The 14133-nt window shown below is 38.5% G+C and overlaps 1 protein-coding gene across 2 annotated transcripts in view; it reads right to left on the bottom strand.

Annotated features, from left to right (window-relative positions):
• Nucleotides 1–14133, bottom strand: part of PCF11 (PCF11 cleavage and polyadenylation factor subunit) — a 24526-nt gene extending 10393 nt beyond the window's left edge. The window contains exons 1-8 of one of the 2 annotated variants that reach the window (XM_023739763.1): nucleotides 13606–14133; nucleotides 9762–9887; nucleotides 7672–7860; nucleotides 7122–7316; nucleotides 4880–5994; nucleotides 4291–4471; nucleotides 3685–4168; nucleotides 1585–3149 (exon numbers count right to left, since the gene is read on the bottom strand). In XM_023739763.1, the coding sequence (XP_023595531.1) occupies nucleotides 1585–3149; nucleotides 3685–4168; nucleotides 4291–4471; nucleotides 4880–5994; nucleotides 7122–7316; nucleotides 7672–7860; nucleotides 9762–9887; nucleotides 13606–13797 (4047 nt within the window). In that variant the 5' untranslated portion in view covers nucleotides 13798–14133. The remainder of the gene's footprint in view (nucleotides 1–1584; nucleotides 3150–3684; nucleotides 4169–4290; nucleotides 4472–4879; nucleotides 5995–7121; nucleotides 7317–7671; nucleotides 7861–9761; nucleotides 9888–13605) is intronic. The other variant, XM_004385496.2, reaches the window with a different exon arrangement.

The raw sequence follows: 14133 nt of genomic DNA, 5'->3' as shown, positions 1-14133 counted from the left end.
CTGCTTTAATTAGCAATCTGAATTTCAGGTGATTATCCTGCTTGGCCATCATCTTTGGAAGTCGTTAAAATTGGGGAACAAGGTAGATGGTAAAAGACGTCAAGGGAACGTTAAAAATAAAAGCCAAGAAACAAGTGATGTGTTGTTGTTAGGTGCCTCAAGTTGATTTTGATTCATAGCAACCCCATGTGACACAGCAGAACTGCCCCATAAGGTTTTCCAGGCCATAATCTTTTTGGAAGCAGATTCTCAGGTCTTTCTCCCATGGAGCTGCTGAGCGGGTTTGAATCAACCTATCTTTCAGTTTGCAGCCGAGCACTTAACCATTGTGCCATCAGGGCTCCTTAACAAGTACTATACTGGCATACAAATAGCATATTTACAGCCCATAAGGAAGTATGACTTTCACAGTTGCTACTATATAAATATCCATTTATAAGCCTTGTTAGTATCCATGTGAATTTTGTGATATGTATGCATAATAAACCCCTCATCATTTCTGTATAATGTAAGAATGAAACTGAGTAAGTCAAGTTCCACTCTAGAGTATCTGTCAATAACTGTCTCATTATTTTCTAGAAAACAACAGGCAGGTCAATTGTTTTTTCCAAACTACTGGATATGATCAGAAGACTGCTTTCTAGCAATAATGTTTGTAACATGCTTTTAAAATATTTGGTTTCCAAAGCTGTAAATCTTTACAGAAGCAGACTGCCACATCTTTCTCTCAGAGTGGCTGGAGGATTCCACCTGCCGACCTCTTGGTTAGCAACCCAGCATTTAACCACTGCACCACCAGGGCTCCTTTCTTCCACACAATGTTACTATTATGAAATGAATTTGCCCCATGAAGAAAGCGTGAGCGCCTGGAAAAAAATTAAATTAAGCCCCGGAGAATTTCAGCAGGCAAAAGCAGGCATTCAAATACCAGTTAATCACCAATTGTAAACACATTGATTTAAAATAATTTCAATATGCATTCTTAGATGTATGTATCACAAGTGTGAAATAATACAAAAAAGTGACTGGATGTTTAAGTTAACTTGAGTATATCTGGGAGGCAAGTAGCAAGTTTGCTATGTTGATATTAATATCAAACAACTGTACTTGACCGGAATGACGGTAAAAGTTATGAAAGTAGGATGAGAGGAAGAAAAAGAATTATAGACAGGAAAAGCATGGGCAATTTGGTATTCCTGTTTGTTTAACTCAGGTTTAAAAAGTTCTTGGTCAAAGAACAGAGTCTGAAAAACGAGCCCTGGTTACTTTAAAGCTTATCGGAGCTCAACACTTTTACAATGCAGCAGAAGTCAATGAAACACTCTCACAACTGTGTAATCCTTTAGTATCTCAAAGCCGAAACAAAACAGAGAGAGGGAGGGAAACAGATAAGATTGACTTCCCTGGATCCTGGAAAGGTGAAGATCAGCTTTGGGTTTAGGTTGCAAATCCCACTCCCTTACAATGTGGGGTTTTGGAGTAGATTAAAAGTGTCTTTCCAATCTATACAATAATCTTCTGAAAACCTTCCTCAAACCTTCAAAACATTAAAAATACAACATGATTTTAGAATAACAAATTTACCTGTTGAGATGCCTGGATACTTCCTACCGTTAATGGAGCAGGTAAATTGCCAAAGTTTCCAAATTGAGAATTCTGAAGATTCTTTTCATCAAAAAAGTGTCCAGAACCTCTGTTAAGGGGATTTGAGAAACTCTGGTTTCCAGGGCCATGTGGTCCATTAAAATTTGGCCCTTGAGGTGAATCAAATATGTGTTCATGTCTTTGGAACTGTAGTCCTTGGGATGGGGCATTAAAAGTAGTGCCAGGTGGATCATTATACGGACCAGTCTGATTGAATGATACTGATTCAAGTCTTTGTGAAGGATGATTGTCAAATCGTGTTCCTTGAAGACCAAGAGGAATATCAAACCTTGATGCTTGCTGGTGTTGTGGACCATCAAATCTTTGAGGCACACCATCAAATCTTGGTTGAACCTGCTGTCCAGGTGGTCCATCAAACCTCTGTGGGCCTGGCTGACCAGTTCTTTCAAATCTAGGCCCTGGCTGTCCATGTAATCCATCAAATCTTGGCAAAAGTGATGGCTGACCTGGCTGTCCATCAAACCTTAAAGCATGACAACCTTCAAATCTTGGACCACCTTGACCCAAAGGCCCTTCAATTCTCAGGCCACCTCCTGGTACAGAAGGACCTTCAAACCTCATTCCACCTCCTTGTTGGACTAAAGGTCCTTCAAATCTGATCCCAACCCCTGGCTGACCATGTGGACCCTCAAACCTAAGGTTCCCACCAAGTTGATTATGTTGGCCTTCAAATCTCAGACCACCTACTGACTGACCATGGGGACCCTCAAACCTCATTCCAACCCCCTGCTGTAGCAAAGGGCCCTCAAATCTGATCCCACCTCCCGGCTGACCATGAGGTCCATCAAACCTAATTGCAGTCCCTGATGGACCATGACCCCCCTCAAATCTAAGTCCACCTACAGGCTGACCTCGGGGACTGTCAAATCTAAGAGTACCTACAGGCTGCCCATGCGGTCCCTCAAACCTTAGACCACCCACAGGTTGACCACGATGTCCCTCAAATCTGAGACCACCCACAGGCTGGCCCCCTTGTCCTTCAAATCGCAAACCACCTGCAGCACCCTCAAACCTCAGACCAGGGGAACCTTCAAACCGAAAACCACCTCCTCCTGCTTGACCAATTGGCCCTTCGAACCGCAGAGGTGTCCCTACTGGTCCTGGAGGACCATCAAATCTCAAAGGACACCCCCCTCCTAGCTGACCTTGCGGTCCTTCAAATCTCAAAGGGCCTCCTCCCCCGATTTGTCCTGATGACCCATCAAACCGAAGAGAACCTGGTGTAGGAGGTCCATCAATTCTAGGGCTTAATTTATTAGGTCCTTCAAAAATCATCTTGGTTGGGCCATCTCTCGTTACCGACGGCCTACTAGGTCCATCAAATAATGGTCTGTCTTCAGCTAAAGCCGTAAGTCGCTGATTTGTATCCAGGCCGGCAAATCTTGATGCTGGGCTATCTACAAATGGTTTATCTGAATCTTCATATCTAGGTCGTTTAAGTGGAAAACGATCGTTGAATGGAGATCTCTGCTCTTCTCGTACACCTTATAAAAAGAAAAAAAAATTATTTTCCCTATATCTGAATTTATATCAAATTATCTTCAATCTTTTTCTATATTCATGTAAATGTTTATCAAAAATCAAACATATAACTATCTCACTTTATTAGAGGGGGAGGAAAAGACAGATAGCATCAAGCAGTAGATAAAAGGATGCCCTCTAGAGTCAGACACACCTGGGTAAAAATCCCCATCCTATCAACTTATTAATTTTGTAACTTTGAGCAAGTTATTTAATCTCTCTAGTCTTGCTTCCTATCTGTAAAATGGGGATAATATATATCTCATTTGGTTGTTGTGAGGATTAAATCAGATTACATATATAAAGAACCTAATAAAGTTCCTGATCCACAGTTGGCCTCATAAATATTAGTTCCCTTCCCTTCCCTTTCCTTAGAGAGAAAAACAAAACAAAAAACAAAGTCTGAACAGTCACAAAAATCCATCCCCACTTAGCTTGTCCATTTTCCCTTCACTGCTGTGTGATTCAATAGGCATAATCTGATTTAACTTTTTCTACCTTTAGCAGAGACTTGCTCGTCATGTCTTCTCCGGCCCTCATGGGGTGAAAGATTCTCAGCATAAGTACGACTCCCAGATATAGGAGAAAGACGTCTTGCTCTTTCACTAAATTGTTCTTTTCTGTCAAACTGTGCTCCACTATTCCTACTTGCATGTTTACTTTTGGATGGCTCACATTCTATTCCAGACAACAAGGCATCAGTCAAAGGGTAGTCAAAAATATCAGGATCTAAGAGATCAAGTCTTGGAAATGAATGCTGAACCTGTGTCCTTTTCAGTTTTGCTTTATGTTCATAGTAGGTTAATTCAGCATCAGATAAGAGAGGTTTCTTTTTTAATCCACCTTTATTTTCTTCTGTAGGACTATCCCGTACATTGCATCTATGTTTACCTTCTTGATACTGAAATAGTTGTCGAATTTGATGAACAACAACAAGGAACTCATCCTGTGTAATTTCACCAGATGCTAAGCGTTCACTCGTCTGCATAGGGGTGATAAAAGAAAAGTAAATATTTTAATATATAAAAAGTACTTCTAAAAAAACGAGACAAAAGAGAAACAAAAATCAGATAATGATTACACGGAATTAATCATAGTAACTACCTTTTGAAGTAATTCTCTTTTGCTCGCAAGAGTTAACTCTTTAGGAATCTGAAGATTGGCATCTACACTTAATCGATGCTGTTGCTTTGGGGCTCGAGGTGACAAGATTCCTTTAGTGCTTGACCAGCTTTCCCTATGCCTTAGGTGAGGAGACTTACTATGTTCATCACCCTGTTGTAAGCTGAAACCATAAAAGCAGTACGTTAAACTTCAAAATGTTTTTTAAAAATACTCAGAACCATATTTAGGAATCCTTTTCAAAAGATCTGGTTAAATTAGCTATATGTAACCATGAAAGGTAATTAAACGAGTAAGACACAAGATCTGAAGTCAGGAAAACCAGATATGAACTCTTGATTCTTGAATGTCCTGGATGTACAGCCTTAAGTAGAATAGTTACCCTTTCTAAACTTCAGTTTCCTTATCTATAAAATAGGAATACAGTATTCAACCCACAGAGTTGTAAGAATTAAATGTTAAAATAAAGTACTAATCATAGCACCCAATAAACATTATCCAATTTTTAAATTAATACTTATCTTTTCAAATGTATGTATTGTTCTACTTGATTAAAAATGTAACATCATACCTTTTATTTTCTTCCCAACCAGATTTCCATCTTTTGGTAGACTTAGAACTTTGCCAGTTTTCTACATTCTCCTTTGGTTCAGTGCCTGATTTTGTAGAATGCTGATTTGTAGTTTCTTGTGGTCGTTCCTCTTCAGTCTTTTTTATTCGCCTTGGATCTCTAACATCCTGTTTAGTACTTCTCTTAGCATTTCTTTCTTCCCTGGAAGGTGGTGTAAACTCTTCCATATGTGACTGCTTAACTCCTGACTGGCGAATCTTTCCAGCTTTGGGCGTCGAAGTTGGAGACATACTCCTTTGCCTTCGTTTGGGTGACCGCCTATCTCTTCTCTTTGGGGAATGTATAATTGGTGACCGAGACTTGGGTGATCGCGATCTTGATCGCTTCCTAGTACTTGATCTTCCTGGTTTTGTCCCCTGTTTTTCTGATTCTTCTGTTACTGTATCCTGTTTTTGTACAATGCCATTTATGATTTTATTTCTACTCCCGATCAGTCTATGTTCAGAAGATTTCATGTGCTCATCTTTATCCTTTTTTTCCGTAGCTTTTCTCTTCTCTTTTACATCATCATCTTTGCTGTCGGTCTTATCCTGAAGATGTTTTTTTAATCTTGGATCTCTTTTGCTCATATCAGACACCCTCACATTTTCAGATTCTTGATTTTTCAAGTCTTTCGTATGGGATAATTTGTTTTTCAAAGGTGACGGTGATTTAGATTTAGATTTAGATTTAGAATCTAATTGATCAAGTTCTTTCTTGGTTATTTTTTCACCTGATTTACTTTTTTCTTGCTTGGATGAATTTAGTTTTTCAGAGGGTATAGTTTTACTTGTCTTAACATCAGATTGGTTCAATGTGTTCATTAGGAATTCTTTCCTGTGACTTTGATCTTTTCCATGAGAAGAATGTTGGCTCATCCTATTAAGGCGGGGATCCCGGTTAGTTCCTTTCAAATCCTGAATTTGTAAGGATGGGCATGGACGGCTTTTCTCAGATTGCACAGGAACCTGATGGGGAGCTTTAACTGCCATAGCAGGAATTTGTGGAACATGTAATTTGGATGCTGATCCAGGACCTAAGCTGGATGTCTCCTGCTGAACACTAAGAGAAACAGCCTGAAATACAAAATAAATGTTCATGTTAATACTGTAAAAAACACAGATTGTCAAGAAATTGAAAACAAAAATATAATGCTTTATTTATTTGATAAATCCATTTACTCACTACTTTATTTACATTGTATATTTCTAATGTATAAGTGAAGAATGCAATGAAAAGAAGATAAAGTACATGTACTTACATGGCCCATTATTTCTAACCAGTACTTATTAGTACTTTGGGGTTTTACAATGTAATTCTTAGACAGAATGAAAAAAAAAATCTTCCCTCTTCCTGATTACTTAGGACTTTAAGCCAGATTGCTCCTAAAATACTGCTAAGTCACTACATTCCAGCGGCACAAGTCAAAGAGTCATTTAGTTAAATTCTATGTCATGAAATTCAGCTCCCCCAAAAGCGTCACTGACAATGAAATTGTAAGAGTGTGCCTTCCTGTGCCTTCTCACTCCCAAAAACACTCAGGTACTAAGTAAAATAACTTAGTATTAACACCACCCATGTATGGAAATACATAATCTTCCCAGCCTCTTTAATTTTGTGATGGCTTTTCTTCCATATAATTCTAAAAGCCTGATTTCTGCTCATTAAGCATAAGCTCCTAACACATTAAAAACTATGCAAAAACATTCACCACAACACACCATCTTGGGACTGAAATATTAAGTCCACATGGTATAATTGTCATACAAACTAAGGTGCTCTCTTATAACACATTAATCTAATAGAAAAGTATGTGACAGAGAATATTGTACAGTTTATGCTCATGAGCTGAGCAATAAGGATATAAAAATTTAGTCTAATACCCAAAAAAAAAACAAACCCGTTGCCGTCAATTCCGACTCATAGCGACCCTACAGGACAGAGTAGAACTGCCCCATACAGTTTCCAAGGAGGGTCTGGCGGATTCGAACTGCCGACCTTCTGGTTAGCAGCCATAGCTCTTAACCACTACGCCACCAGGGTTAGTCTAATAAGTACACCATAATTTGCAAAAGAAATGAGTGGATAAAGAATATACTCTTGAAAATTAAAATATTATTTTAACACAACTCAAACACAAAAATTACTTCCCTATTTGAAGACAGGTTGAAAATAAATAAAATACCAAATCTCTTCTACTTACCAGTTGTGCCTTAGCTTGTTCCAGCTCCAGCTCCAGTTTTTTCTGCTGAAGTTCTAACAACTGTTTTTGCTTTGCCAGTAACTGCTGCCTTATTAGTTGTTCTTGGGTAAGATTCTTTTGTATATCAGGAACAATTGGAGGAGTGGAGATGCTAGGGGAACTGACCACTGTGCCAGGAGTTGAAGGCTCCTCAGGCTATAAGAAAAGAGTAATTTGTTTAAGAAAAATGTATCATAGCTTAAAAGAAAGCTAAGGGCTAACTAAAATTTATTAGCTTAACTATTAAATACTATCCATAAATGGCCAATTTAAAGCATGCTGAAAACCTCATTCTGGAACTTAAAACTCAGATAAGAATATTACATAATACCTAAACAAGCTGAATATATATTTTTAATGAACTGTGAATCTGAGAAAAACAAATATAAATATTTTAAAATTTAACTGATTTAACTGAGTATTCTTATATTTTTCCCTTCTGGCAGGAAATTTTAGAGAAGCCAAAATTTGATAGTTAAAACTATTATATACCATTCACATTAAAACTTACCGATTTATTTAAAAATTTAGGATTCACATGGATGCTAGATGTATTCACATTGGGGGGCAGAGGTTTAATAGGCCAAGCAGGATCTAATGAATTGACTCTCACATCCAGGGCATAAAGTTTCTTCAAAGGGAATATTTCATCCCATGTGGAACGTAATTTAAATAAACTTTTTCTAGTATTTTCATCCACCTAGAACAACAGAACAATTCTATGGCTTGTTAAGTTACTATAGAATGTTTTGTATATTAAGTATAAAGTACACAGATCACCGCTCGACTTCACATACAGAACTATACTAACCATTCATAAATATATACAATAGTCATGATTTAATAAAGGTATATTCAGTTTGCAAATTTGAAGTTAATAAAGAAATTTCTCCTTCAAAAAAAAAAAAAAGATAAATTAGAATATTTGAGTCATTATCACCTAGCTTTCATGCAAATAAGCAAATAGGCAAATCTTTGTATTTTTAAAAATACAAAATGTTTCCACATTTTAGGGCTTGGTGTAATAATCCTAATATTCTCTTACTCTGGACAAAAATACAAAACACACTAGGAAATGGTTTACCTGATGGCTTAAATTTTTATTATGTACATGGTAGCACAAAGTTATAATTAAGACAAAATCATCTCCCTAACCAATCTTCTGCAATACAGTATGGTTGGTACCAACGAATAAGGAATTTGTAGTGTGGAAGATACTTTAATTATTGTAATTCCCAAAATCTTAGCCACTCATGAACTTTAGTTTTATATAATTCACCCACTTACTCTTGTGATGGGCACAATAAGGTCTGTTAAAAATAATTAGCCATCAGAGAAACCTGGCACTTGGAAAAACTAAATTTAGATTAAGCCTTGACTGTATTCGATTCCTTAATTATTTACTACAAGGTCATTTTCATCAGCTGCAGTGTTATGGTCCAGTAAGAGATTCTACCAAACATTCAAATGAATTTGAATATACTGAAAATGAAACCAAGAAGTTGCTTAAGCTCCCCCAACTTCTATAAGGCCAAGTTGGCTTCTCCTTAGAATACAGCCTGAGGAAAACAGGGTTTATACACTATTAGCAAGTTCCTTTATGCTATCTGAAAGTTTCCCAAATTTCTTCTGCATATTTAAGAACTTGAGGAAAAAAATCACTCAAGTAGCAACTAGACATTTTCTGTTCTAATAAGTAAAATCTGATACTGAATTATTTCTTTGAAAAGAATCCCAATTCTGCAAGTTTGACAACTGTTTAAGAGTTCTCCAGACACAACAGGTGCATCTACTAAAATATAAGAACTACCACCAATTATTTACATTAGGCTACAAAGGACTCTTTAAATGTAAATACCTCATAAATACCCTTTTGCTCAGTGTGAAAGATAAAGCCTGACAGGCAGAGAATTGCCTCAGCAAACCCCTCGTCTTCCTCAACTTAATACTGTATTAACCGCACAACCAGATACAATGTTACGGAAGAAACTTACAACCTCTAGGTATAGAAACTAACAAATCTTTCTTCTAAACACTAAGGGGGAGGTGGTATTTCTAATAACAACCTAAAGCAATTAACTGGCCCACCATGCACATGTAACATATTTGAACAAAGTAACAAAAAGGGAAACATTTCTGGAAAAAAAAAAACAGAAGTTTCACGTATCAATCACAGGTTGCGACACACTGGAGTATTATGCTCCCTACCGCCCACAGGAATATTCAACATTCTAACACCAGAAGTTTAAATAATGAAATTTTAGTAATCTTGATAGTTTCAGATCTTTTTGCTCACATTCTAGTGATGGAACAGATTGTCAATCAAATGAAAAAACTCAATTGAAACTAAAAAAGCACAAATAATTCTAACAGCACACCTGTCTATTCTTGAATGTATAAAACCTGTAGAATCTGTTTTAAAAAAATCTAACATAAACCACTAACTTTAGTCACTTCCTTTGAAATGGTACTTGAGAGACAATAAATGTCCAAAAGAATCAAACATTTCACCACCCAAGAAAACCCAACACAAAGGCAAATATTTATTTAATCAGGAACACACTTTTTTAAAAAGGCAAATATTTCTAAATGTATATATACCTTTTCAAACACACAAATAAATGTTGCAACTAGATTTTTAGTAAAGGCAGTGAGATACTCTCTTCCAACGTTTTTCACGATAGAATCCATGAGGTACATAACAGGAAGCTTCTCTGAGGAAGGAGCCTGAAGTAATAAAAAGAAACTGAGAAGTTTAGTATAACGAATTGCCACCAAAAAATTACTTTCAAAAGTGAGTTTTAAAACCTATAATACAGACCTCTATTTTTGGTTGATACTAAACACTCTTGAATTGATAATACTCTTTATGAAACTTAAGTGTTCAAATTCTCATCTCTTAAAATGTTTTTTGTAGAGCATATAAAATAAACTCAGAATTACCAGAAGAAAAACTATAACCTCTAGTACACTCATTTAACACTTAATGGAATTTCAGGTTTACCTGGTAAAAACATCTGTGTTTTAAAGTGACCAAAGTGGAAGGGGTCTGGGGGAAAGAACAATTATTTTCTGTAACCCAGGTGTAAGCTTTGTGACCTATATTAACTTAAAATGGTGTGCCTAGACTCCATGAAGTTTTCAAACTCTAACAGAAACCTAATTTCCATAGGCATTTTTATATGTTGCAGTCTATGAAGCTTTTGTTACCTGTAAAATCATTAGGATTACTTCCCTATAATTCAAATGAACAAAGAAATTAAGTACACTTCACATCTGAAGTTAATGGCAAAACACTTTAAACTTGCACGTGAACATGCAGGAAGGTGCAAGCTGGTTACTTATACAAGAAAAACTGGATGGAGCAGCAGCTGCGTCATGTAAACCAGGTTGAACTTGACTCTGGAAACCAGGATTTGTCCTGAAGAGTTTCTTCACAGCAGGGACTCTCCGTCGAAATATTTTTCCTCTGACATGCACAAACCAGGGATTCTAAACTTGTGCAGAGCCAGTGTGGTGATGCTGATACAGGTAGCCCTTTCCAAAGCATAAAAATGTTGCCCCAGTTCAACTAAAATGTCTACCCAACACTGGCTTTTAGAAGGCACAGCAAGTTTCCAGAAAGCATCAGCAGGTTCACAGACTTGTTCAGGAGCATTAAGACACACCATATAAACTTAAGTGTCAACTCTCACTCCACAGGAGCAATCATGATTTAAAAAAACAAAAACAAAGAAATTTAAATTATCCCTATTTACCCACCCCATGTGTATAGGAATTTTAACCCCAAACAACACTTACCCATAGCTACCTTTAGCTAGGGTAGGCTCACAGTTCTGGAGTACACAATGCCATATTTCACAAAACCAATTGCCCATACAAGTGTGTGGAAGTGCTCTTGCTTCTGATAGCACCTTTACAATGAAAGTTGGCTATAGGAACCTTTGAATCACTTTGTATGAAAAATTTTATCATACTGTCTAATAAAAGGGCTTACGAGGCCACTGCATGTGGGTAAACTATTAAGTACCAACATGTCAAATGCTTTATTACTGTGTATTTACCCTCACCATGTCATGTTTTACACCATTTTAGTCATTGTTGTACTTATGAATATAAACAGGGTTTTTTTAAAACTAGAAATCTGTTCAGTAGGCTGATCTTTTATTGTACAAGTGATGTCCTTATATATAATATTCTTTTTTTGCTACAGCTGCCTCATGGGAGGAGTAAAATTAGGTGTGAATCCTTAAGTTTAGTAATGCTGAGATGCTAGAGTAAGGACACAAACATTCGCCTCCAGAAACACAAAACCAAGCCAGTTTGCTACCAAATGCGGGAAAATCCCACCCCTCACCCTCAACCCCAATCCCGATTAATTTCCCAAAGTGACGTTTACATCTTTTCCTCAATCTGGCTTTACAAAAATAACCAAGAAAAGTGTGCCAATAAATTTCAGCTTTTATCGGCAAATATCCACCTATTTTCACCACTGTGTGGCAATACACAAATACAAGTTTTAATGTGGTCATTATATTCAGCATTTAGTTTTCAGTTCTCGAAGGTGTTCTGGATCCATTAAAAACCAGCAAGGAAACTGTTCTGAGGGACAACCTGAGCCATAAAATACTAGGTTCTGTGGAATATTAATCATCCCCCAAAATAAAGGGTTTAATTAGATTTTTTTTTAAATCAATATTACTTTAAAACAAATGGTTTTGTTCCAGAAAAAAAGTAATTTAATGTAAAGTTAAAGCCTTCAACAAAGCAAAAATTATTTAAGTCTTCATGTCCAACATGTTTGTGACATCACTTAAAAGGATGTGGAGTATGAGGAACACTTCCTTCTTAAAATCTCATACTTTTAAAAAAGAACAACAGCTGTTTCACATGGACATTCAGAGGAAAAGGTGAAGACTTGTATTTTCAATATAGTCAGACTGAGCATGATAAACTTGTTGGGCACTTAAAAAAAAAAACCTCAGTTTTTGTCCTCTTTAAATTAAGATATAGAAAGGACTACCTGAAACCGTGTATCTTGTGAACAGATTTACCCAAAAGAGTGGCTGGAACCTAAAGAAGAATGAACCCAAGTCACTTAAAGACTTTTGTTTAAAACACACAACCACGTAGATAAAAATAAATCTTGGAAACAGATTCTACACCTTACAAGGGTAAATAAAAAAGACAAATACATATTTTATATGTTTTATTCACAAATTTTATAATACCAGTCACACATTTCAAAACCATTTATTAAAGAATCAGACCACTCAGTTTTACACTAGACAGAAACCGCCTCTAAACAATATATTGGTGGTTGTTGTTAAAGTGGCCTTTTAAAAGGGGTTCACTCTGCTAAAAGGAGGCTCATCCTAATATTTGCAATCACTAACTAGGAAAAACTAAACCATAAGTACAAGCTTGAAAAATAACTTAAAACTTAGTAATGGGAAGCTATTAAAAATTATAACTAAATTTAACAATAACTTTACTTAAATGACATATCACTCCCACAATGAATCCACAGAGAAGAGGAGGACTACAGGGAAATATAGGGTGGCAGAACACCACGTTTATAAAGGGGTGAAGAAATGCACGCCTTCACTATCAGGGAAGGGAGAAAAAGAGAAAAGGAAGAGGAAGAGGGACTGAACTTTTCAAAAAACTAGAAGTACTTGTTACCCACTGGGCCAGTTCTCCACCTACAGGTTGGATAAGATCTCTTCCCCACCACCCAAACCCCACCCTCAACCCCAATTTCCCAATATTTTTGGGCAAGTCAGCCCCTCTAATAGGAGAATAGAAGTTATAATCTAGCCGCCCCCACCCCAAAATGGGGCTGACGGGTGTGAGCAGCTGCCTGGCTGGCAGGGAATGGATTCTCCTCTCTTCCCTTTCGCATCATGTGCTTTTCAGGCGCCATGTTGGGCTCCTAACAGGCGGCTGCTCCACTCGGGGCCAATTCCCTACTCCCACCCACCGGCAGCTCGCTCCCAGGTCCCCCTTCACCTCCTTCCAACCCACAGAGCACAATTATCCAAAAGGGCACTGGGGGAAAATGGGATAAGAACCACTCCCCACCCTCCCAGGAGATTCAAATGGTTTGTTTTAACTCTTACTTCCCCAAAGCACAAACTACCTTTAAGTCTCCCCCAACCCAAAGGGCTCTATTCAAAGCGTGCGTGTGTCGGGTATACAATGCGGTGGCCTAAATAGGGAGCTGGTAAGCGGAAGTGGGACTCCACCCTTTATCCTCCCCGCTCCCTCCCCGAAAGAGAGGCCCAGGCTCGAAGCCTGGGCCAAAGACCGAGCCTGAGTGGAAGGGGGAGGGTTGGAGAGGCGGAACGCTGTCCCCCTTTGGATGGAAGCGAGACCTGGGATGAGGCTGACACTAAAATCAGGGAGTATTAGAAGAATAGGAGGCTGCGGGGTGTATAAAAACCTTGGCGGTTTGGGCCTCGATGAGAGAGACGATCTCCTTGGCGAAGGGCAGGTTCTCCTCGGCTAGAATGGTCAGCATATTGATGTGCGGTTTGCTATTGAAGGTCAGGTCTTCGAGCGATGATTGATAATCCCGACAGGCGTCCTCCCGGGCCCCCGCAGCACCGGCCTCCGCCGGCGTCTGCTCTGACATTGCGCCGCGGCCCCCCTCCGAGGTCCGCCGCAGTTGAAGCTGAAGCCGCTCTCGATACCCCGCCTCCCTTCCGACTCCTCTTCCTTTCCCCGGGTCTCTCGCGGCTCCGGCTTCACCACATGCTGACCGCGGAGGGGGGTTGGGGGACGACACAGGGGGAACCTCGGGTATGAAACGCCGCCGTCTCACGGGTGATCTCCGTCCACTTCCAGCCGCCACAGAAGCTTCTTTCTCCACAGACACAAAATGGCGGAGGCAGTGGCAGCTCCAGCTCCGAAAATGTCTGTGTTCCCAACCGCTGCGTCGTGCGAAATGAGCTAGGGGAGGGGAAATGTG

The sequence above is a fragment of the Trichechus manatus genome, unplaced genomic scaffold (genome assembly GCF_000243295.1).
Source record: "Trichechus manatus latirostris isolate Lorelei unplaced genomic scaffold, TriManLat1.0 scaffold00140, whole genome shotgun sequence".
Classification (NCBI taxonomy): Eukaryota; Metazoa; Chordata; class Mammalia; order Sirenia; family Trichechidae; genus Trichechus; species Trichechus manatus.
Note: the sequence above shows the minus strand (reverse complement) of the source record. Positions and strands in the feature narration are given on the sequence as shown.